We start from the raw sequence: 22,309 nt of genomic DNA, 5'->3' as shown, positions 1-22,309 counted from the left end.
CATTTCCCTGCTTTCTTCATTTGAACAAATATGATAACTGGATGGTTCCTTGGAGGGGGTGGGGCAGGACATAGTAGAGGAGGCATTTACATCACTGGGAACAGTTTGGGTACCCTGTTCCTGCAAAGGGCAATGAACCTTAAAAATGTGAATAGGAGAAAATCTCAGTTTGTTTTATTTTATGGTATTATCATATGACAGTTGTTTTCTGATCTTGAGACTTATATCCCACTGCCTGTGGGAGTCTCTTGGAATTCCACAGTCATCTTAGCCCAAATCAGACACTGTATCTTTCCTGTTTAAGATCTTTCCATGGATTCCCATCACCTACAAAATAAAATGGAAGCTCCTAGGCTTAATTCATAAGCCCCTTTGTGATCTGGTCCCAACATACCTTTTGACCTGTAATGATCATTTCCTTCCCTTTGGAATACTCAATCACTAATAATTCTCTCTCACTTTACCTGTGCATCGTTGGGCTTTGTCTCATTACGTGAAACTCAGGTTCCATTTTTTTGTCTGGAAAATTACTCAAGACTCTGGTTGGGCATCCCCTGCAGGGAAAAAAGCCTTCGCGAACCCCACCACTGTCCTAAATATCCTTCGTCTGCCCTCTCACAGTGCTCTATGAGTTCTTTTTTTTTTTAACTTTTCATTTTATATTTAAGTGATCTGTTTATCTGTGCATTTCTCACATTAACAATCTAAGCTGGGAGAGGCTAGATCAGATCATAGTTATCTTTGTATCCCTAGTGCTTAGGTCAACACTTATTATAGCATAGAACATTATTTACTTATTTAAATGAATTGACTTGACTTTCTTCTGGTTGGTTTTGTGCTGAGGCCCTGTCACTAAACTAGGTCCTTTATCTCAGAAGTTGAAGGTTCCCCTAGAGCCAGCTGCAAAGTTCCCAAAGCTCTAAGCACACCACAGCCCATGACCTGCAGAGTAGGCTGCCCCGAGTCCATGTCCCAAAACACAAAGTCCAGGGGTTGGATCAGGAGCAGAAGAAGAGGAATGGAAGCGACACCATCCAGATGCCTGTTCCTATTATTTCTCTTCACGTGCATGCTGTCCCCAGATGTTGCTGCAGAAATTCAAGAATCCTCAGGTAAACAAAGAAAAGCAAAAGGCACTTGGGTGTCCATAGGGCGGAAGTGTTGTTAGGGAAAGGAAAGGGAACAGGGTCACGCTCTGAGTACTTTTCCTCCAAACCTGGAATATTCCCCCAGGAAATGGCTGGATTACCTGGTGGATAAGAGAGAAGTCTGGCATTATCCTTCAGAGAGTGGCCACAAGGTGGGGTCGCCCTCCATATGTTGGCAAAAAAAAACAAAAATAAATGAAGCTTTGGAATAATCATTGTACCCCTTGAGTTCCTTGCCTTGGTGTGGAGAGAAACAGTCTAGATGCCCCTATTACTTAGAGCTGCTACTTCTCATAGGGTGTCATCACCCACCTTCTGCTTCTCTCTCTCTCTCTCTCTCCCCTATGTCTAGATGATTCCAGTGCCCCCCAGGAGCCTGTGCGGCTCACGGGTGTCCCAGCTGCCATGGAATTCATTGCTGCTGCTGAGGTGGCTGTCATAGGCTTCTTCCAGGTTTGTCAGATACCCTGCTTGTTATGCCCCCAGAGCAGCAGGAATGCTGGGAACCATGACCACTATGAGCTGACCAGGAGGCACTACCTTAGAAGCCAAGGGGCTCAGAGTTAGCTTTCAGCTTTTTCATTCAGGAACTCCCCATTTTTAGGCATTTCCAGTCTCTGAAATTGTGTCTTTCTCAAAAGTTCTGAGACTGCTGAAAAGACTCTGGGTCTCCTCATCTATGGGTGCTTTGAAACCTAAGTTGGTATCTGATTGCTGAGTCAGGGGCAGAGTCAACCCAACTTCTATCATCCAGGCAATGTACGACTCAATAGTGACTTCCGTCTGACTCCTTACCAAATAGCTAGTCTCTCCTTCTTCTATATCGCTGTTTGAATATGCACTGTTGAAGAAGGTTGACATTTTATACATTGAAGGTGATAGCCTCGGTCTTCGAGATTGGCTGCCTGGCTAAGGAGAGCAGCCATAAATGAGAAAGCATCGTTCCAGTATTTTTATCTTTCTCTGGAGATAACATCTGGTGATTCTCACAACTGATCAAGCCCCCTTCTTTCTCATTGCAGACCTCGTTGTCAGTTTCCACTCATTAATTCCAACTCATCATCACCCTGTGGATTCTGCGTACACAGCTGGAAATAGCTGTGAGGAGATGTATGGGGTGGCTGGGGATGGTGATGCGGGGGAGGGCGATGCTAAGAAGGGAGCAGATTTTTTCAGTGATGAGAGCTCTGAGCTGCAGGCAAAAGCAGCCACCCTCGGAAAGGCAGGGAGGGGTGAGAAAGTGGGACTGGAGGAGTGTGCAATAATTTAAACAGCCACCAGATGCCGTCATTTGACCTGTGAGCAATTGCATTTTAAGGGAAAGTCTGGATTAACAATGGTTCATAGCCTCAATGGATTCCACACCGCCTCTGCTTGAGATGGGATGCAAGGCTAGCCATCTTCTTTTCTCTTTGCCCATTTTCTTCAGACCAGAGAGATGTCAGGGAAGAATATGTTCACTGTTTATTACCTGGAGCTGTTGTGGGCAATGTTGCTGTGACAGCAGGGAAAACGGTATCAGCTTACTATATAAGACTGGACTGCCCAGGTGGCTTCCCTGCCCCCTCCTGCAGGCCTGAGGTCCGGAGTTAAAACAACGCGTAAACAGTATATTTCATGAGCAATACCTCGGGCTTGCACACAGTACAAAGAGGACTATTCTTTCACACCCCTCACAGATCTTTCTTAACAAAATTTCTAAGCTTCCATATTTATTGTTTATTTTGGGCCCTTTTCACAACATTTTCTTATTTTTGTATTTCTTTTTTGCTTCCACCCATTGTTCCTAAAACATTTGCCTTCACTGGTATATCAGTGACAATGCTTTTGCAGGGCCCTGTGATTTTGAGGCCCCTCTCAGTTACTAATAAACTGCAAGTTCTATGGTCAGACCAGGCAGGAGTCCCAGGCATAGCCACAATTTTATAGTTATCAGACTCAAAGTCAAGTCTCTGGTTTCTGGTATGATAAGCTAATTTCAATTCCATGTTCTGTTTCCATATCTCTCTCCTCTAAAATGACCTCTGTCATTTCTCCTTGCTTTTAGGATTTAGAAATTCCAACAGTACCTGTATTCCGTGGTGTGGTGAAAAAATTCCAAGACGTGTCATTTGGAATCAGCACTGATTCTGAGGTTCTGGCTCACTACAACATCACTGAGAACACCATTTCTCTCTTTCGTCTGGTAAGTTGGGTGGGTGGCTCAAGCCTTTTCCAGGTTTTTACTTACCTTAGATTGTAAACTCACTAACTTGTGAGACTAGAAAGAAGTCTATGTCTTTAACACTAATGACAATGCCAGCATCAGGGACAATGGTGACAAGGATGATGGCTCAACTCAAGCTTTCCAGACAGATGCTGTCGTGAAATAGAAAGAGGTCTGGACTGAGAGTCAGGAGTTGAGATTTGATGCTGACCAGTCACGTGACTCAGGCAGATCACTTAACCTTTCTTAGCCTCAATTCTTTCATCTCTATAAAATAAAATGGTTCAACTATATCACCTCTAAGATCATGTTGAGCTCTAAAATGTATACTTTTATATTTTGGGGAGTTAACTCACATTTGTAAAAATGTATCAAACTGCAAGATATTAACAATGAAAGCAAATTAACTGCATTCTCTTCTCTCATAGAATTTAAAATATAGTAGATTGTAAACATAATACACAAGTATCTACAATACAAAGAGCATCATATAAATAAAGTATTATAAGGGTTCAAAGGTTAAAAGCAGTATAGATATTCTGATAAAAAAAATTATAAAAAAAGAAAAGTGAACAGGGATTTAACAAATAGGAAAAATTTAGACAAGGTGAAAGAGTGGTAACAAAAATGTAACTTAGAAAACAATAATCAGGCTAATTCGATTGAATCTCAAGGTACATGTTTTGGGAAAATGAATATAAAACAGAGAAGCTTGATTGGAATCATATTGTGGAGAAATTTGAATACTAGCTTGACGTGTTTTCACTTAATTTGGTTGGCACAGAAAAGGCACTCAGACCTTTAGATTAGGGGAGTAACATGAACATAAATGTATTTAAGCAATGTTGTTTTAGCATATGGGTAGGATGGATTTCCAGGCAAAAAAAAAATAAGAGTGGAGAAAAATTTAGTTAGGCTGGCAAAACAGATCATGTACAAAGGGCTATAGTAGAGCAATCACATTAGAAAGTGAAGAAAAGGCAGGTTTTGCAAGGATGAGATATTAAAATCATGGAAGGCAAAGGAGGCCAAGCTTAAAGTCAAGGTACCTAGGAATGGTGAGGGCCTATTCAGAAAGAGGGATTTCTGATGTTGTGGCTAGTTGTTGAGTTTATATTATTGGCAGAGTATCAAAGTAGAGATGACAGAGTCCACTGGAAATGAGAAACTGGGCAAAAGAAAGTTTCAAAATTTCCTTCCCCTTCTCACCTCCATCCTATCTATCTCTTTCGCTTCTCATCCAAACCTCTCCTTACATGCAGTTAATATTCACACTATCGCTGAAACCGGTTTGGCTCAGTGGATAGACTGTCAACCTGCAGACTTAAGGGTCCCAGATTCGATTCTGGTCAAGGGCATGTACCTTGGTTCCGGACACATCCCCAGTAGAGGGTGTGCAAGAGGCAGCTGATTGATGTTTCTTTCTCATTGATGTTTCTAACTCTCTAACTCCCTCTCTCTTCCTCTCTGTAAAAAATCAATAAAAAATATATTTAAAAAATATTCACACTATCTCCAACTTTCTTTAAGCTCTTAAATACACTGCTATCTAGCTTATATCCTGCATCCATTAAATCTGCTTTCGTCAGCACATTTCTGTATATATTTCTAAATCCCATGAACATTTTTTAGGTCTTATTGTCCTCAACATCTCTTCCATGTATGACATGTTGACCACTTTTTTTTTTTTCTTTAATCTCTCTTTCCTTAACTTCTAGGAGCCTACTTCTCCTGGTCCTCCTCTTCTTATCTTAGTCTCTGTGAGGCCTTCTCTTCTATGCTACTGCCTGACACAATGCTTTTCCCAAGCTAAGTTATATAATCCAAGCATTGTGGGGCACTGCTTCAACCACAGAGCCAAAAGAGTGTCTGCTGTGTATCAAGTGCTCATTAAGTGTTCATTGAGTAAATAAATATGTGTATGAATGAATGTGCAATCCTTAGGTAATATAATTCTTTCTCATGTTAGACTATTAAGTGTTTGCTGAGGATTTGGAATGTTTCATCTCTAGCCTGGACCTCTGTTGTAATTCAAATGCTTGCTGGTTGAAGTCCCTCATAAGCACTATAGTCTCAACGTGTTCAAAACTGAATTTATCATGTGCACCTGATGAGTCATATTCTTCCCTCTAAAACTTTTTTTTATTGAATGGCTATGTTCATTTGATCTCTAATTTTTTTTAAATTGGGCCTCCTCTCTTACTGAACCTATATTTGTTTTCCCTATTTCCACTTCTTTCTTCTGTTTAGAGATGTTTAGCATCTTTGGCAGAGACAATCCAATAGCTTCTTAATCAATCTCCCTTTACTACTTCATAAGTAATTTCTACATTGGTATCACCATGGTAAATTTAAAAGAGAAATTTGACCATGGCACTCCTTCCTTTAAAACTTTTCAATATTTCCTATTTCTTACAAGGTAAAAATCAAGATATTTAAACATGTTGTCTTCTATGACATGGCCACTAGTTGCTTTTGTATTCCCTTTTCTAGCACATTCCTATCTTGGGTTATACCCCCTCAACACCCAACTATCCTATATAATAAAGAGCTAATATGCAAATGGCCCTTGTGCCCTCACACCAGGCTGGGGAACCTGAGGTTGTGCCAGGGGACCTGAGGCCGTGCCACCTGCCCAGCAAGACTTAATGGGGGACCTGAGGCTGCATCCCCCACCCTGCAGGGCTTGATGGGAGCAGGGCCAGCCAGACCTGGGTCTCAGGTGATTTTGAGGTGTGTGCAGGTGAGCAGGGACTTGACTCTGGGTCTTGCGGTGCACCCCAGAATCTGACAGGAGGAAGATTTTCATATACATTTTACTAATTTTCTTTCATCTCTGACACTTTTCTTATAGAGAAAGGGCAAATAGCAATATTAAAGTATTTCCTCTAATTAATTCCCTTGTAATGTGCACAAATTTTGTGCACTGGGCCACTAGTACATAGTATAATTACCCAAGTTTATCATTTCACCTGGCTATTCCTCTGCCTAGAAGGCCACTGCCCCCAAGAGCCCCCTTTCACTTGGGCTTACCCAGCTAACTCCTTCTCACATTCCAGTGAATCAGACAGGCATCTTATCCTTCAGAAAGCCTCCCTGGAATCTCCAAATTGGCCTAACTATCCCCCATGTTAGCATATCTCTATTTTCATTTACCACTTTGTAGTGCAAATCATATATTTCTGTGTCTGTCTCATCTTTTCCCCTGTTTCTTAAGGGCAGAAACCATGACTTCTAGTCTTCCAGCCTCAAGAAGACACGAAGTGTTTGAGGAACGAACTCGCCTCCATAAGTATGTCTGTGGGTGCATGAGTACCTTCAGCAGCCCTATCCCCACCTGGACAGCAGTTGTAGGTTTGCATTTTCACCATTGTGAAAAAAGATTGAACCAAGCTCTTCTGTGAAAAGCTTTGGTAAGAAAGAGATGGAAGGTTAGGTTAATGCCTTTCATGTTCTTATTGAACCGTTCATAGTAACCCTTCACTAGGAAAATTCTAATCAAAGACAGCTTCATAAAGTACTTCTTTGCTGGTCTGCTATTTTTAGATCTTATGAAGGCCTGATTTTAAAGTCACATGAGAGGGAGAAAAACAAGTGCTATTACTTCCAAAGTCTATACAGGCTTTATGGCCTCGACTGGGTGAATTAACTCTGCTTACAATTCATTCCTTACAAAGTCTTGATGATGACTTCCCAGAGCTGTTCCCTCTTATTTAGCATGTTTTTTGTTTATCACTAGTGACAGACCTGCTCAGAATGAACTCTTGAGACCTCTGGGAACAGGATTACTTTGTGCCATACCAAAAACAAACACACTGGTCCTTACCCTGCTCCATTTGCCAGTCTGGGAGAGGTTCAACTTGCACCATGCCAGCTTTTAGATAAACATTTTTTCTTAGTTTACACTTTCAAAGTTGTGTCCATGTTTTAGTAGAATTATTATTCAGGAGTTTGAGATACCGAGAGAGAGAGAGAGAGAGAGAGGAAAGAGAGAGAGAGAGAGAGAGAGAGAGAGAGAGAGAGAGAGAGAGAGAGAGAGAATATCAACCAAAACTAATCTACTTTACAATGTGAAATGCTGCAAATTTTCTGGTACGTACTTTTATATTAGGTTTAAATTTTTACTGTTTGTTTGTTTCAGTGCCTAATTTATGATAGGCACTCTGCTAGATATTTTTCATTGTTCTACTAGTCAATTCTCACAAAATTAAATGAAATAATTACTGTTCTCTTTGCATTATCAATAAGGAAATTAATAAAGTTCCATGAGGCTGATTCAGTTGTCCAAAGTCTCACTATAACATGACAGACATCTGATTCATACTCTCTGCTGCTGTCTTCAAAGCACACCTTCTGTACGATACTACAGCGACTTTCTAAAGCACTTATTCCTGAAGAAAACTTTTTTTGTTTTGTTTATTTCTATTGATTTCAAAGAGGAAGAGTGAAGGAGAGAAAGATTGAAATATCAATGATGAGAGAGAATCATTAACTGCCTTCGTATAGCCCCCACTGCAGATCGAACCCACAACCTGGACATGTGCCCTAGATGGGAATTGAACCTGGGACCCTCCAGTCCTCAGGCTGATGCTCTATCCACTGAGCAAAACTGGCTAGGACAAACACCTTACTCCTTGTTTTTACTCCTAGATTCCCCTCATTCAAAACCCTGCTTTTTTCAAACCACTTTCTCCTAAACAATTTTTCTGTCCCACTGGCACTACTTATCAAACCCCAGGGTTATTTCCCAAGATTTAATCTGGACATTACATACTTTGTCAATAAAATTTTAGAATTTAGACATACATTATTTTCAACTGCAAGAACATATGTAGAGGTAAATTAAAACAGTGATAAATGAAAGCATGATTAAGACTATAATGGTTAACATTACTAGATGCTTGAAATATTGGTACATAAAAATGAGAGACCAGCAAATGCTATCTGTATTCATGGAATGCATCACTTTCCAGAAATAATGCGAGCTGATTAGATAAATATCATCAGGAAAAAAATATGTAAAACGGGACAATAACAAGTCCTGTGTGATAGCCTGTGAGTGATGTATGGCAGCTTGCCTGTGTGAGTGTGACTGCAGGGCCTCCACACAGATACGCTACCAAGCAGAACAAGAGAATTAATCAGCAGGGCACTCAGAGAATATTCAGAAAAGTTGCCCTTATTGCAGATTGCATTAGTGCCATGACTCAGGGGAGTTAGTCTCCAAATTCTGAAGAATGTATAATGAAGCTTTCCATTTATACTCTTAACTAGAGGCCCAGTGCACACTGGGCTGTGGCCCTCAGCCCAGCCTGCACACTTTCCAATCTGGGATCCCTCAGGGGATGTCCGATTGCTGGTTTAGGCCTGATCCCTGTGGAACACCCCTCTCACAATTCAGGACTGCTGGCTCCCAACTGCTCACCTGCCTGCCTGCCTGATTGCCCCTAATTGCTTCTGCCTGCCAGCCTAATCACCCCCCCAGGCGTCTTCAAACTACGGCCCGCGGGCCACATGCGGCCTGCAGAGGAGTCTGATTCGGCCCGCCAGGTTTTTTGGGCAGTGAGCGCAGCCGAGGTGTTACAGTAGGAATTAGTAGTTCATATAGTCCGGCCCTCCAGCTCTCTGAGGGACCGTGATCTGGCCCCCACTTTAAAAAGTTTGAGGATCCCTGCGAAAGCACTCCCCTGCCAGCCTGATCAGCACCTAACTGCTCCCTTGCCTGCCCAATTGCCCCCAACTGCCCTCCCCTTCTGGCCCAATCACCCACAACTGCCCTCCCCTGCCAGCCATCTCTTGGCGGCCATCTGTAGCCACATGGGGGCAGCCATCTTGAGAACACATGGTGATGGCCATCTTGTGAAAGGGCACGATGGTCAATTTGCATATTACCTCTTTATTATAAAGGATTCCTTTGTCCCAAAAATGTGGATCAGGCTTCCCCCATGAGTTGGGATGGGGGAAGTGAGATTATATCCAGAGGATTGGGGATTGTATATGGTTCATGGTTTATGGTCTCTGTAAAATGGGAGTATTCCAGGACAAGGGTTCTGCAAGGCAGGACAGGCATCACAGATAAGAATGGAGTTTGATAAGAATGGAGTTTATTGGCAAGCAAGAGTATATGTCAGAAGGCAGGTTACTGGCACAGATTCAAATAGCTAGCCCCCCAAATGTCTAATTTCCCCTTCATTCCCACAGAACTTATTGTTGTCCACACAAAGACAGAGTCTTGGTACTAAGATGGAATTTCAACATTTGAACATTCAACCTGCTATCAATTTTCTCCATCACTTCTATTTTAAAAAAACACATATTAGCCGAACTTTGCTCCATTAGGATAGTAATGGAAACACAGTAGAGGCATTCTGTTATTCCCTTTACAGTTATTTGTTGGATACTTATGATAAGAAATGCACCTTGCCAAATAATCAGAAGGAGCACTACATAAAAATAAAGTGATAATTAATGCAAGAAGTAATATATGCCAGATAATTAAATGTTTTTCCCAAGAATATATTTATTCAACATAATGTAAGCTATGCAGCTTATAAAAAGAAATGGAGACATGAGGGCATTAGTTTAACAACTGATTTCTCAGTGGAATGCAAGATATTTAATACTATAACTGTGGTATAAACTAAGATGACTTTAATACATTTTATGAAAAACTGGGTTAACTAGATAAATGCACAGCAATTGAAGGGAATATTGCTGAAATACTAATTAACAGAAAAGGAATGATTAAATCTATTGGTATAATACTAGTATAAGTAGTATCTAAAACATAAAATAATTCATTTCAAATACTCTTGGGGAAAACTCAAAATTATATTTTAAGGTGGCAATTCTTCTGGTTTACTGTTTCTGTTTTTCATCTGGTGTCTCTTTACTTGGAGAGAAAAAAATAATTTGATATCTCCAGTAAAATTCTTTCCAAAAACTAGAAAAATACATAAAAGGTGTTTTTTTTTTTTTCTTTTTTTCTCTCAACTCTTAGTTCCAGGGTCAGATTTTTCTTTCCAGAACGTTATGCAAATAATTTCCTTTACAGAAGGGAGATTTCCTGTTTGGATGTTGTTTCCAAGACCCCTACACATGAATGCTCCAGAGTTTATTAGTTTAAGAAATAATGAAATAATCAAGCATGTTTCCTTAAAAGAAGTGCTACCGACTGGATAGACTTCAGGAGGGTGGTTTGTATTAAAGCTCTTTGCTTCTTAGAGAATGTTATCATTTAATATCTTCCACCTCCAATATACTGTGCTCCTGAAGTCCAGAAATACCTAATGTAACTGGCGCTTCCTGTTTTCCCTGTTCTGGGAAATGTGAGGGATTGACTGGAAGAGAGAGCCGGAGGGAGGGGTTGCTGGCCCAGAGCACAGCCTGTGTTAGCTCAAGTGCAGGCACCAGATTTCCAAGTTCCTAGAAAAATAGTCAGGAAGTATTTAGACATATTAAGTAGTAAAAAGGACCTGATTATAATAATGATGATGATTTTGATATTTGTAATTGGCAAACACTTAAGTAGGAAAGACATGGCAGCTGGCAAACCCAGCCTTAAGCAGCAAAAATCTATGCACTCATTTCATTTCTTACTGACTTGGGGAGGAGAGTGGTAGTAAGGTGGGCAAGGACTCCACCTAAGAAGACTTTTTCTCTTGCTTGTATATTTCCACCCCAAGCTTTCTACTCAGAACTTTATAGATTTAAAAGCAATTCAAATATCTTTGGTTTTGATGTTTGTTTGTCAAAATTCTGTTTTGAAATACATTTTCTGCACCTCAGCATTCATTTGATAAACTGAAGTTGTAAAAACAGTCCCCTCCCAAAATTAGTAAAATAAAGTGATTAAAGCAGTAAAATAAAGTGAGTAAAAAGCACCATCTAAACTGGTTTTGGACCTTTTTAGTTTAAATAAATAGAATAAATATTAAATAAAATATGAAGAAACTGGAAAAAAAAATGCTGCAAAGGTAAGAAGGAAAGATCTCTTATACCCTACATAAATTAAGTGATTAAATTGCTATTTGAGTGAATGTCAGCATGTCTTCGCCTCAATGTCTAACATATACAAGGCTTTCAACAAATAATTTGTAAACAAAAAGATTATAAAAGAATGACCAAATATTCCAAGAATTAATAAAATTGACCATAAAGAGTGCATTGAGCTTTTTGGAGGTCCATATTGCCTTTCACTAACTCAGTGGGAAAACAACTTGAACAAAAGAAGTTAAAAAACAAACAATGGAGTCAACATATGGATGACAATAAAGAACAAACTTGGACACTTATTGCTCAGTGACTTTAATTAACCTTTGCTTGAAGTCCTTCATTCATAAACTAAAATGATACTTACCTTTGGCTTTGCTGGATAGACTGGGAGAACATATTCTGAGGTAAAGGATGATTCTGGTCCTTGGCAAAAGCTGATTGGGTAGAATCTAAGATAATAGATGTGAGGGAAAGAAGTTAAAGAGATTCCAAGGGTTGATAATAGCCCAAGGATCTCAAAAGTGGCCCAAACTGTTTTAGGGAACAGAATTGTTTAGGACCTAGGACTGATTATTTTTATTTGTAAACATAGTTGCTATGGGTGATAGAAGCATTGCCTTGTGTTTTTATATGCATGAATAGATTGGGGGAGATGAAGGAGAAAATCTGGGAACAATGATTGGTCATATAAAGCTCCATCTTTTGATATATCTGAGTATGGTGGAAAGGTAGCATTTTCGAGGCCCTCAAAGAGCCCTAAAAGTCCAGACTTAGAAGAGGAAGGAGGAGATAGATCTAGAAAAATATCCTTTGCCCCACTTAAATGCTAAAGAACAATACTCTAAAGACAATGATGAACCAAGGGGTGCAGCACAGATTCACGTCATCTAAATTCCTGAAATTAGATTAGGATTATCAAATATTAATACAAAAATAGACATACACTTGCAGGCATATAGTATAAATGATATGGCTAATCTTCTCTTAGCCATACCATAAATAATGGATGATACTCAAAGAAAAAAAGAAAGATCTTAAATCAGAGAAAATAAATTATCTTCAAAGTAATCTCAAAGAAGTAATATTAAGGTTCACAAATGACTTCTTCAAAGAAAGAGTGGGGTGCAGAATTTAAAGAACCATAACTTGCAAAAAACTGAAGGAAAATTTTCAACTTAGAATTCTACCCCCAACTAAAAAAGCTTTCAAAAATAAGAAGGGTAGGTGTAAGGGAGAGAGATAAACCAAAGGACTTGTATGCATTCATATAAATCTAACCAATGGACACAGACAACAGGGTGGTGAGGGCATGAGTGTGTGTGGGGGGGGGGGCGGGGGGGAGGGACACATAGGTATGGTAATGGGGGAATAAGGAAGCATATGTAACACCTTAATCAATTTTAAAAAATAAAATAAAGGTGAATTAAAGATATTTGAAACAACCAAAACTGAGAGACTATGTCACCCAACAGAACTATTTCATGTTAAAGAAAATATAAAAATGTGTTCTAGGCAGAGAGGGAAAATTCTAAATAGAAGCAAAGTTCAAAAATGTAGGAAGAATTGAAAAGAAGCAAAATGTAAATATATGCATGAATGTAAATGTATGTTGACTATATAACAATGATGATAATGTCTTATGAGATTTAAAATTAAAACACAACTGGAGTGGAGTTAAAGAGATAAACTGTGCTAAAATGTTCTAATTGTCCAATAAGAGGGTAAAATTTTCAATTAATATTAGGTTCGGGTAATTAAAGAATGCATATTGTAGAATGCAAGCTAGTAATCCCTAAAAGAATAATTAAAAGTCTGTGTAATTTCCAAATCTATAAAGGGAAAGAGGAATAATACAAAGCACTCATCCAATTCAAAATAAGCCAGAAATGAATCAAATAAATTTAGAACTGGGAGAGCCAATGGAAAATGAATATTTAATTAAATATAGTAATTACATTACAAAAATAATTCAATTAAATACAGGCTGGATTTTAAAATATAACTGTGCTTTTTAGAAGGGATACATTATTTTTAAACATAATGACACAGTAATATTAGTAAAATATAAAGAAGATAGAAATATATCATGCAAACATTTCCAAAATAAAGGTGGAATAAGTATATTAATATTAGGCAAAGTAGTCATTGAGACAAGCATCGTTAGAGATAAAGAATGACCTTCATAATGATAAAGTTTCAACTTATCCAGAAAATTTAAGAATTCTAAATTTGCATTAATCTAATGCATCACCTGAGAATATACAGACAAAATAACTGGCAGAATTGTAAGGAAAATAGTTAAATCTACAATCATAGATGATTTTAACATTCCTCTCTGATAGAATAAACTGGTTTTAAAAAATCAATAAGAATAGACATAACTATATAATTCACCATGTGACCACAGGTGCATATACAGAATAGTACACCCCAAAATTGTAGAATATACACAATTTTAAGGACATATATAATATAATAAATGTAAATCTTAAGCTAGAAATTAATAACAAATAAGTAACCAGAAAATCTTACTTTCAAATTACAAAATACACTTCTAAATAACCAATAGTTTAGAGAAGAAATAAGAACAGAAATTTGAAAGCATTTTGAACTGAATGATAAGATAATCTATATGTAACATTTATGGATGCCTTCTAAGGGAGCTGCCTCGTCCTGAAAGCATTTCTACTCTTCCTCAGATGACATATGGGCCTGTGATTCCCCTGTGATGACACTTGCTACCTTCTGTGGGACATGTCTGTTCACTGTGTATCCCACAGGACAGGGTGTTCTTCAAGGGCAAGGAACATTTCCTATTTATCTTTCTGGTTTTGGAACTGTGTCAGTGTCTGTCACGTGGTAGATATTCCAGAAACATTTGTCAATGAACGAATAAAGACAGAACAGTGACAATTATTGTTTCTGTGTTATGCAGGTGGATAATGAACATCTGATTTTAGGGAGTGAAGACGTTGAAAGCATTGATGACACCAGATTAAGCCGTTTCATTGAGATCAACAGTCTCCATTTTGTGACAGAGTACAACCCTGTGGTAAACAATAGTCCTAAGGTCCCTGTGTGTGTGTGGGGGGGGGGGGGGGGGGGGGGGGGGGGGGGGAGTGTAAAAAGGGGCGTGGACTTGTCTTCATAGCTGGGGTGGGGGGGTGGGGGGTGTAAAAAGGGGCGTGGACTTGTCTTCATAGCGAGATATTTTCTTTCAGGAGTTCTGTCCTTTGACCAGTAATAGCTGCAATTCATTGAACACCTAGTTGTTCATGTTGTCATCCTAACTACACCTTTCAGATTGAGAGCTTTTCAAGAAAGAAGCAGAGAAGTTAAATGACCTATCACATGATTAGGAAGGAAGAGAGTCACAATGCAAAGTTAAGATGACTGATTCAAAAATCTCTGAATTTTGCCACCTGAGAGTGTTCCATGAAGGCAACTCTGATCCCAGCAACACTCTAGACCACACTCCCCAAACAATCTGTGCTGAAGGTCTATTTTTTCCTCTACCACATCAGGAACCAATACCTTGTAAAAAGTAATAAAATCAATTAATAGACAAAAAAAAAACCCTTTTAAAATAAACTCTATTGGTCACGTATTTGGATGCCACAGTTATGTAAAATTTCTATAAAAATTGTTATGCACTTCTTCCCATTTTTTGCACCTTCATCCTTGTGGGCCAATAATTAACAGTTCCAGGTCTGGTACCACCTGCATGGACCCAGAACCTCATGGTGGCTCAACTTTCTTTCTGAGCTTATTTTCTCTTAGTGTCATATGCTGTATATAGCCTGGGTAGATGTGTTGGTCAACCTGTCCTGTTTATCTTCTGGCTGGCCTTCTAACACTCTACAGTTTATAGACTTACTTTATATGACCTGACTTTTATTTTCCCTGACAGAGATCATGGAGTGATGGAATACTAATTGCTAGTGATCAACATCAGCTCAGAATTGCTGTTCATTCTCTAATAACAGTTTTTTATGTGCATGTCATGATTTTTAGAAGTAACAATGCCCTTTCCCACCACATTCTCATTTGATCCCTACATTGATTTTGAGGTAGAAGACAGGGAATTATTATGCCCATTTTATAGAGCAGAACATTCAAAATCCAACTGACCTATTCAAGATTACATAATAAATAGAAAAGGCATAATTAAAGGCAGAAATTATAATTCATGATGCATTAGTTCACATTGTCTATTTCCATTTTACAGGATGGGAAATGGGAGTTCAGAAAAGTGAAGTAATTTCCTCAAAGCCATATGGCTAGCAATTTGAGCTCCAGAAACAGCCCACTGCACTTGCCCCTTCTTTTCTCATGATCTCCTGTGGTTTTTCCATTGCCCTACAGAGCCTTCAATGGAAAACACCTCTTTTCCTGTTGATTAAATTCCTGCCCCCCTCTCACACCATGTTTGTCTCCATGGAGTGGTGATTCCATTTCCACTTTTGCTAAGATTTCAAACACATGCACCCAAGGAGTGTTGGCAACAATAATTAAAAGGGCATTTTTCTCCTAGACCATCGTCACTCTCACCATTGTGTCTACAGTGATTCCAAGATTGCAAGTGGAACCAGAAAATCTGATTTTATGGACCCTGAGTTTAGGGTCCTGGAGTTCTTCAGGCTCACTAAAGCAGGGGCAAAGACTAGCCTTTCTGAGTTCTTATGCCCAGTCCATCTCTTATCTTAGAGAATAATACTTTTTTTTAAAAAAAAATAATTTTTACATTAGTAGTAAAGGCAATCCACATCAAGAAGATATTAAATAAGAATTTCTTTAGAGAAGCAAGTTTAACTTTTATTATAATGTCTTCATTTCCCAAAAGTAGTACTTTTCTCACTTAGAGACCTGCCCATACTACATAGCTATTTCTTAGCTGTTCCCAGTGCAGAGGTTTGCATCAGTAGCAACTGGACAGAAACTCACAGGCACGTGTCTGGCCAGCCATGCACTTTTAATGCACATACTCAATCCTTGGCTTCAAGGTGAAAACTGGGATGTGTCTGTTAGAATTAAACTAATCACTTCTGGTCTGTCTAATCCTTCTGCTAAGACTGCGGTACCTTTTAACTCCTTAGTTTTGATTTCTTGACCCTTCCCAAGAATCATCCTCTACGTATGCTCTAGCAGGGTAGATGCATGCTCTAAATTTTAATAGCAGAATCTAATCAAACAAAAGACAATTCTTTAACACCAAGGTTCTCCAATTTAAAATCTAAGAACTGGTTTTAAACTATAAGGAGAAATTTGGGGCAAAGAACTAATTGGGCCTCCTTTGTCAACATGTTGTTCAAGAGAGCTAGAGAATCTCTATGGAGCAATGTACAGCTTACAGAAAGATCCTACCTAATTGCTCCCCCTCCCACCATCCTGGGATTCTGACCAATGGTTCATTAACCCTCATACTCTCCCTTCCTGTGTACATGCTGGTCTTACAGCAATGCTTTCCGTATTTTAAAGGAAGTGGTGGAAAGGAATGGGATTCATTTAAAAATAAAGATACCTGTAGCACTATTTTAGGAAAGTGAAATGAAGGGAGGCAGTGGCCTGGTTTCACCCACTCCTCTCCTCACTCTGGCTCAGGGCTATCTCACCCCCTTCATCACTGACAGCTTCCTGGTGAGTCAGCCAAAAGGAGCCAACACCTTTGATCTCCTGAAAAGCTCATTGTATTGCTGACCCAAAGTAGACTGATTCAATCACACTGAGAGTTGAACTGGTTCAGATTGGGGTTTTGTAACTAACTGTGTATAAGGCAGTTCATCCTGATGGTTAAGAGCACAGACTCTGGGGTCAGGCAGCTTGGTATTAATCCGAGTCTACTTTAGGTGACTTTGGGAGAGTTTTTGCTTCAATTTTCTCATTTATGAAACTGGGACTTAGAGGATTAAATAAGTTGTTATATGTAGAAATCTGAAAACAGTGCCAAATAATCGGCACTCCAAAGAAGGCACTACTACTATGTAGTCAAAGTGACTAGTATAGTACATGGTATATTTGTTGTCTATCCTATCTGATAAAAGAGTAATATGCAAATTGACTGTCACTCCAAGACACAAGATGGCCACTCTCATGTGGTCAAAGATGGATGCTCCCATGTGGACACAAAATGGCCACCACAAGATGGCTACCTGCAGAGGAGGGAAGTTGGGGGAGACCAGGTCTGCAGGGGAGGACAGTTGTGGGGGGAACCTTGGCCTGCAGGGGAGGGCATTTGGGGGGTACCAGGCCTGTAGGGGAGGCAGTTGGAGGTAACCAGGCCTGCAGGAGAGGACAGTTAGGAGTGAACAAACTGGCAGGGGAGGGCAGTTAGGGGTGACCAGGCTGACAGGGAAGAGCAGTTAGGGGCAATTGGGCCAGCCAATGAGCAGTTAGGCATCTATCAGGCTGGCAGGGGAGTGGTCAGGGGGATCAGTCTGGCAGGCAAAAGCGGTTAGAGGCAATCAGATAGAGGCAGGGAAGCAGTTGTGAGCCAACAGTTCTGGGTTGTGGACTGCCCTCAAGGGGTCCCAGATTAGAAAGGGTGCAGGTTTGGCTGAGGGACACCCCTCATGCATGAATTTTTTGCACTGGGCCTCTAGTTGATACATAATAGATTATCCCAAAACTTGGCAGCCTAATCCAATAAAAATTTATTACACAGTTCCTGTGGGTCAGCAGTTTGGGAGTTGCTAGACTAAGTGCTTTTGATCTGGGTGTCTTGTGCAGTTATAGTCACTGATCAGGGAGGCAATGTCATCTGAAGGTATGACTGGGGCTGGAGGATCTGCTTCCAAGATGGTTCAATCACAAGACTGGCAAATCAGTGCTGGCTGTTAATAAGAGGCCTCAGTCCCTTGCCCTGTGAATCTCTCTAATTTTGGGCTTGTTTTCCCCAGAGTGAGTAATAGAAGAGAGAGGAAGGGAGAAACTATGATGTCTTTTATGACAACATTGGAAGTCACACTTGATCATTTCTGCAATATGCCATTAGTTACTCCACTCAGCCTTACACAGTGTAGGGGAAAGGGATCAGCACAGTTGCATGAGAACCAGAGGGTAAATCTTACTGACAGGCATCTTAAAGGCTAGTTACCATTTGTGTTATGGATTTACAATTCTCATTTATGTTGTAGTTTGCCTAGTCCCTGGGTGGCCAGTAATGGTTTTTTTCTTTCTTCCTCTCTCTTTAATTCTACTATAACGTATTTCAATTTGCCAGACTGTGATTGGTCTATTTAATAGCATGGTTCAGATTCATCTTCTCCTGATTATGGACAAGGCCTCCCCAGAGTATGAAGAAAGCATGCACAGATACCACAAGGCTGCTAAGCTCTTCCAGGGGAAGGTAAGTCTGCATTGGGAGATACCCTTTTGAAAACTCAACACCAGGACAGTAGAAAAAGACAGATGTGGTTAGGGAAGTGAGATAAATAAGGAAAACTAGTATGGTTAAGAGATAAAATAATAACTGGGACATAATAAATCACGTTACTCTGATTTAAAATTAAAGATGTTATATTTTGTACTATTCAAAACCTATATAATTATATCTTCCATTAGTGCTAGTCTATTGCTTTTTTTTCTACATTGAGAAGTAAAAATAAAAATCATGTATTTATTATGATATTTTTCTCCTTGCCATAACCCCTTACATTTTTAGACCTCAGGGTTTATTTCTCATATCAAATACCTATCATATACTTGGTGCCTAATGAATGTCCAGTACTTGATGCCTAATGGATAATAAATATTGTTTTCCTTCCCTACTCTGTGCAATTCTATTTAATATCACTTAAAAGTAAAACTTCAACCCCTTCAAAGTTACTATATTGAACTACATGATCTGTTCAATGATAAGAGCTGTCTGATGATTAAATAAGCTGACCTGCTGGTGGTTGTTTCTGTAAGACTTTAAGTTTTCAAAGTTATTTAATACTGGGGGCCAGTGCATAAAATTTGTGCACTGGGGAAGAGGTCCCTCAGTTCAGCCTGCCCTCTCACAGGGAGCCCTCAGGGGATGTCTTACTGATGGCTTAGGCATGGTCCTCTGCAGGAGGCAACCAGGCTGATCAGGGAAAGGCACCAGCCTCATCACCCTGCTGTTGCAGCCACTGCCAGCCACCAGCAGCCGCCAAGGTGTTTTCATCAACATGTAGTGGAAATGCTAAATGCATCCTCTCATTTAATCTCCTCCAACAAACTCCCATTTTGCCCATGAAAGCACTGAGTCTCAGAGAGGCCAAGTAATGTGCTCTGAGTCACACAGCTAAAAAGTACCAGAAGCAAAATTTAAAATTTATTCTCCGCTTTTAACCTTTAGGCTCTACTTAGTTAATCACTAAAGTTAACCACTGAAGTATCTTCAAAGGCTGTGTTCTTAAAATTGAATCAAAGGGGTAAAATACTTAAGCAATGCAAAGCCAGAACAAAGCCATACTGATTCAATTGAGATGTAAATTGTAATGCACAAACCATAAATTCAATCAGAGTAAACTGCCACAATTACAAGGTATTTCTCCTCAGGACCTCAAATAGATCTTTCTCTTTAAAAACTTCTCCAACTGCAGATACTTTTTATTCTGGTGGACAGTGGTGTGAAGGAAAATGGGAAGGTGATATCCTTTTTCAAACTAAATAAGTCTGAACTGCCAGCTTTGGCAATTTACCGGACTCTAGATGAGGAGTGGGATACATTGAACGTGGCAGAAGTTTCAGTAGAGCTCGTGCAAAACTTTTGTGATGGATTCTTAAAAGGGAAAAGGCTGGTAAGTGACAGACTACCTGGAAGGCAAGTTGACTTTTCTTCCTTTCTATGTCCCTATTATTCCTATTGAATAAAAACTCTTTGGGTTCCACTGAATTTGATTAAGAGCAGAAGTACATGAGGACACAGTAGACAGAGCTCGGATACTTTTTAGGAGCTAGTCATGGAGATAGAACTACAAAAGCATTTTTGGAAAAGGTCTTGCCTATTCAAAAGAGCCGAATTCTGGATTTCACCATTCTGTGTACAATATCAATAGTAAACAAATTCCATTCAGAGAGTTCGTAAGAGAAAAATTGCAGGTAGATTTAGAAGTTCTGGGGGTGGACTCCAAATCTAAATATCGTGTCTTGGCATTTTTCAGAGTGAAAGTCATGACACAGAAGAAAAGACTCAAAAGGTGGAACTCTGATTTCTCCCCAATACTTCTGCATACCACCAAGCATCTGCTTCATGCTGAATGAAGAGGGGCAACTCAAACCTCAGGGACACTAAACAACAAAATCACTACCACCACACACACACACACACACACACACACACACACACACACACACACACAGCTCCATTTTGTTCCTCAAAACCTCATTTATTCTCCATGTCCTTTCTTTTAATTTGCCTATATTCTCTCTCACTACCCATACAATTTTCTCTTATGCATTCATATCATGTAGGCCCAGACGCTGTAGTACCACTATAACACCACTGGGTGGAGGCCGTAAGAGAAATGCATACTATGGTACCGGCATGAAGAGACATGGCTCAAAGGAAATTGTCCTGATTTGTCATTTAATATTGAATTTGGACATTGCACATGACCTACGCACAGCATAGTTTCTTCTCTATAAGGGTTACTTAAGGGTTGAAACTCTACTTTCCTCATAAGTTCCTGTCCCCTTCTCTAACACTGGGCCCAAGAACAAAAGGGTTTTACACACCTTTGAGGAACTGTCTTTTTGCCAGAAGTCAAATGATGTTCCCCAGGTTCTGAACTCAGCAGAAATAGACCATGTAAAACTCTTTGCTTGTTTTGTGTTCCCACTTCCCCATGTAAATCAACAACTGCATAATAAATAAAAGGCAATAATGTTATTGGAAAAGACTGGCATCTCTTTGCAAACCTTTTATAAATACCCAGCTGGCCAACTAAGCAGTAGGTACCTCACCCTTCGGTGCCTACTGTTTAGTGTCAGGCTATAAGCCACTCCGTGGGTGGGATAGGAGGTAAGTAGAGACCATCCTGCATGAGGATTAGTATAAATGTGGCCAAATTGCTCAGGCTCAAATCAGGTAACAGGTTGGGGAAGGGGTGCGGGAAGAAGGGGGGCACTTGGCTCTGGGGCAGGCTAGTGCTGACTAAGCATGGATTATTGCAGGTGAGGTGTGCAATCCAGCCATGTGGGAGGGAGAGCTTGGCCAAGTGTCTCTGGCTCACAGGCTGTTACTGTCAACACACAGATGCTCCATTGTTCCCAGGAGGCCCTTGGCTCAGAAGGAGAGCACCTAAGTGCTCAAGGGCTGAAAACCACAGAACACTCCTAAGGACTAGTCCAAGGGAGGAACGGAGAGTGAAAGACTTGGTTGTTCCTTCAGACTCTGAGCTGGGAGTCAGCAGCTGGCAAGGACACTGTGAAGGCAGCTGTGTTCGACACGCCTCTCAGCAACATGAGACCTGCGGAGTCTGAGCAGGCCATCCAGTCTATCCACAGGCCTACAGAAAACCACCCAAACAGTCTCTTGCTTGAGGCTGAAAAAATACTCCAAGGACAGGCACATCCCAGAAGCCTCCCTTTGATCCTGAAAACCAGAGCTCTTGACATTTACAGTCAGCAATTCTTCCTGATATCCAGCTGAGGTCCCCCAGGCACACGAGCGAGTTTCTTCTTAGCCACGCTCTGTGGAAATCCTTAACAGCTGCCAATCGCCATCTCCAAACAGCAACTTCGACCTCTTGCTGGTTGCTCTTCAGCCCCCTTATCCAGTTCTCTTTTCTCCTCATTCACAATCCATCTCTTTCAGCAATATTTTGTTAAAGTTCCAAATCATTTGACTCACTTGATTATTTCTCTCCCTCCCTTTCCTCTTTCTTGTTTAAAACGGTGAAATGCCAAACTGTTAACAAATAAATTTTCACAAACTATATTTTATTCAATATTGGGATTAATTTTTCAATTGTTATACTTGACGTCTTGCTCC

The 22,309-nt window shown here is 40.0% G+C and overlaps 1 protein-coding gene across 3 annotated transcripts; it reads left to right on the top strand.

The window, feature by feature from the left end:
* The first annotated feature begins 124 nt into the window (after window positions 1-124).
* ERP27 (endoplasmic reticulum protein 27) lies at window positions 125-21,213 on the top strand. Of its 3 annotated transcripts, XM_036456604.2 has the most exons (7): window positions 125-1,112; window positions 1,501-1,601; window positions 3,196-3,333; window positions 14,285-14,401; window positions 18,569-18,694; window positions 19,917-20,114; window positions 20,478-21,213. In XM_036456604.2, exons 1-7 carry the CDS (start codon window positions 938-940, stop codon window positions 20,523-20,525), a joined length of 903 nt encoding a protein of 300 aa, XP_036312497.1. In that variant the 5' UTR covers window positions 125-937; the 3' UTR covers window positions 20,526-21,213. The 3 variants fall into 3 exon arrangements, with proteins under 3 accessions (XP_036312497.1, XP_045443751.1, XP_036312496.1); XM_045587795.1 differs by lacking the exon at window positions 14,285-14,401; XM_036456603.2 differs by lacking the exon at window positions 20,478-21,213 and having other exon boundaries at window positions 19,917-20,465.
* The last annotated feature ends 1,096 nt before the right edge of the window (window positions 21,214-22,309 follow it).

This window comes from Pipistrellus kuhlii, unplaced genomic scaffold (genome assembly GCF_014108245.1).
Source record: "Pipistrellus kuhlii isolate mPipKuh1 unplaced genomic scaffold, mPipKuh1.p scaffold_m20_p_3, whole genome shotgun sequence".
Classification (NCBI taxonomy): domain Eukaryota; kingdom Metazoa; phylum Chordata; class Mammalia; order Chiroptera; family Vespertilionidae; genus Pipistrellus; species Pipistrellus kuhlii.
This window is presented reverse-complemented; position numbering and strand designations above follow the sequence as displayed.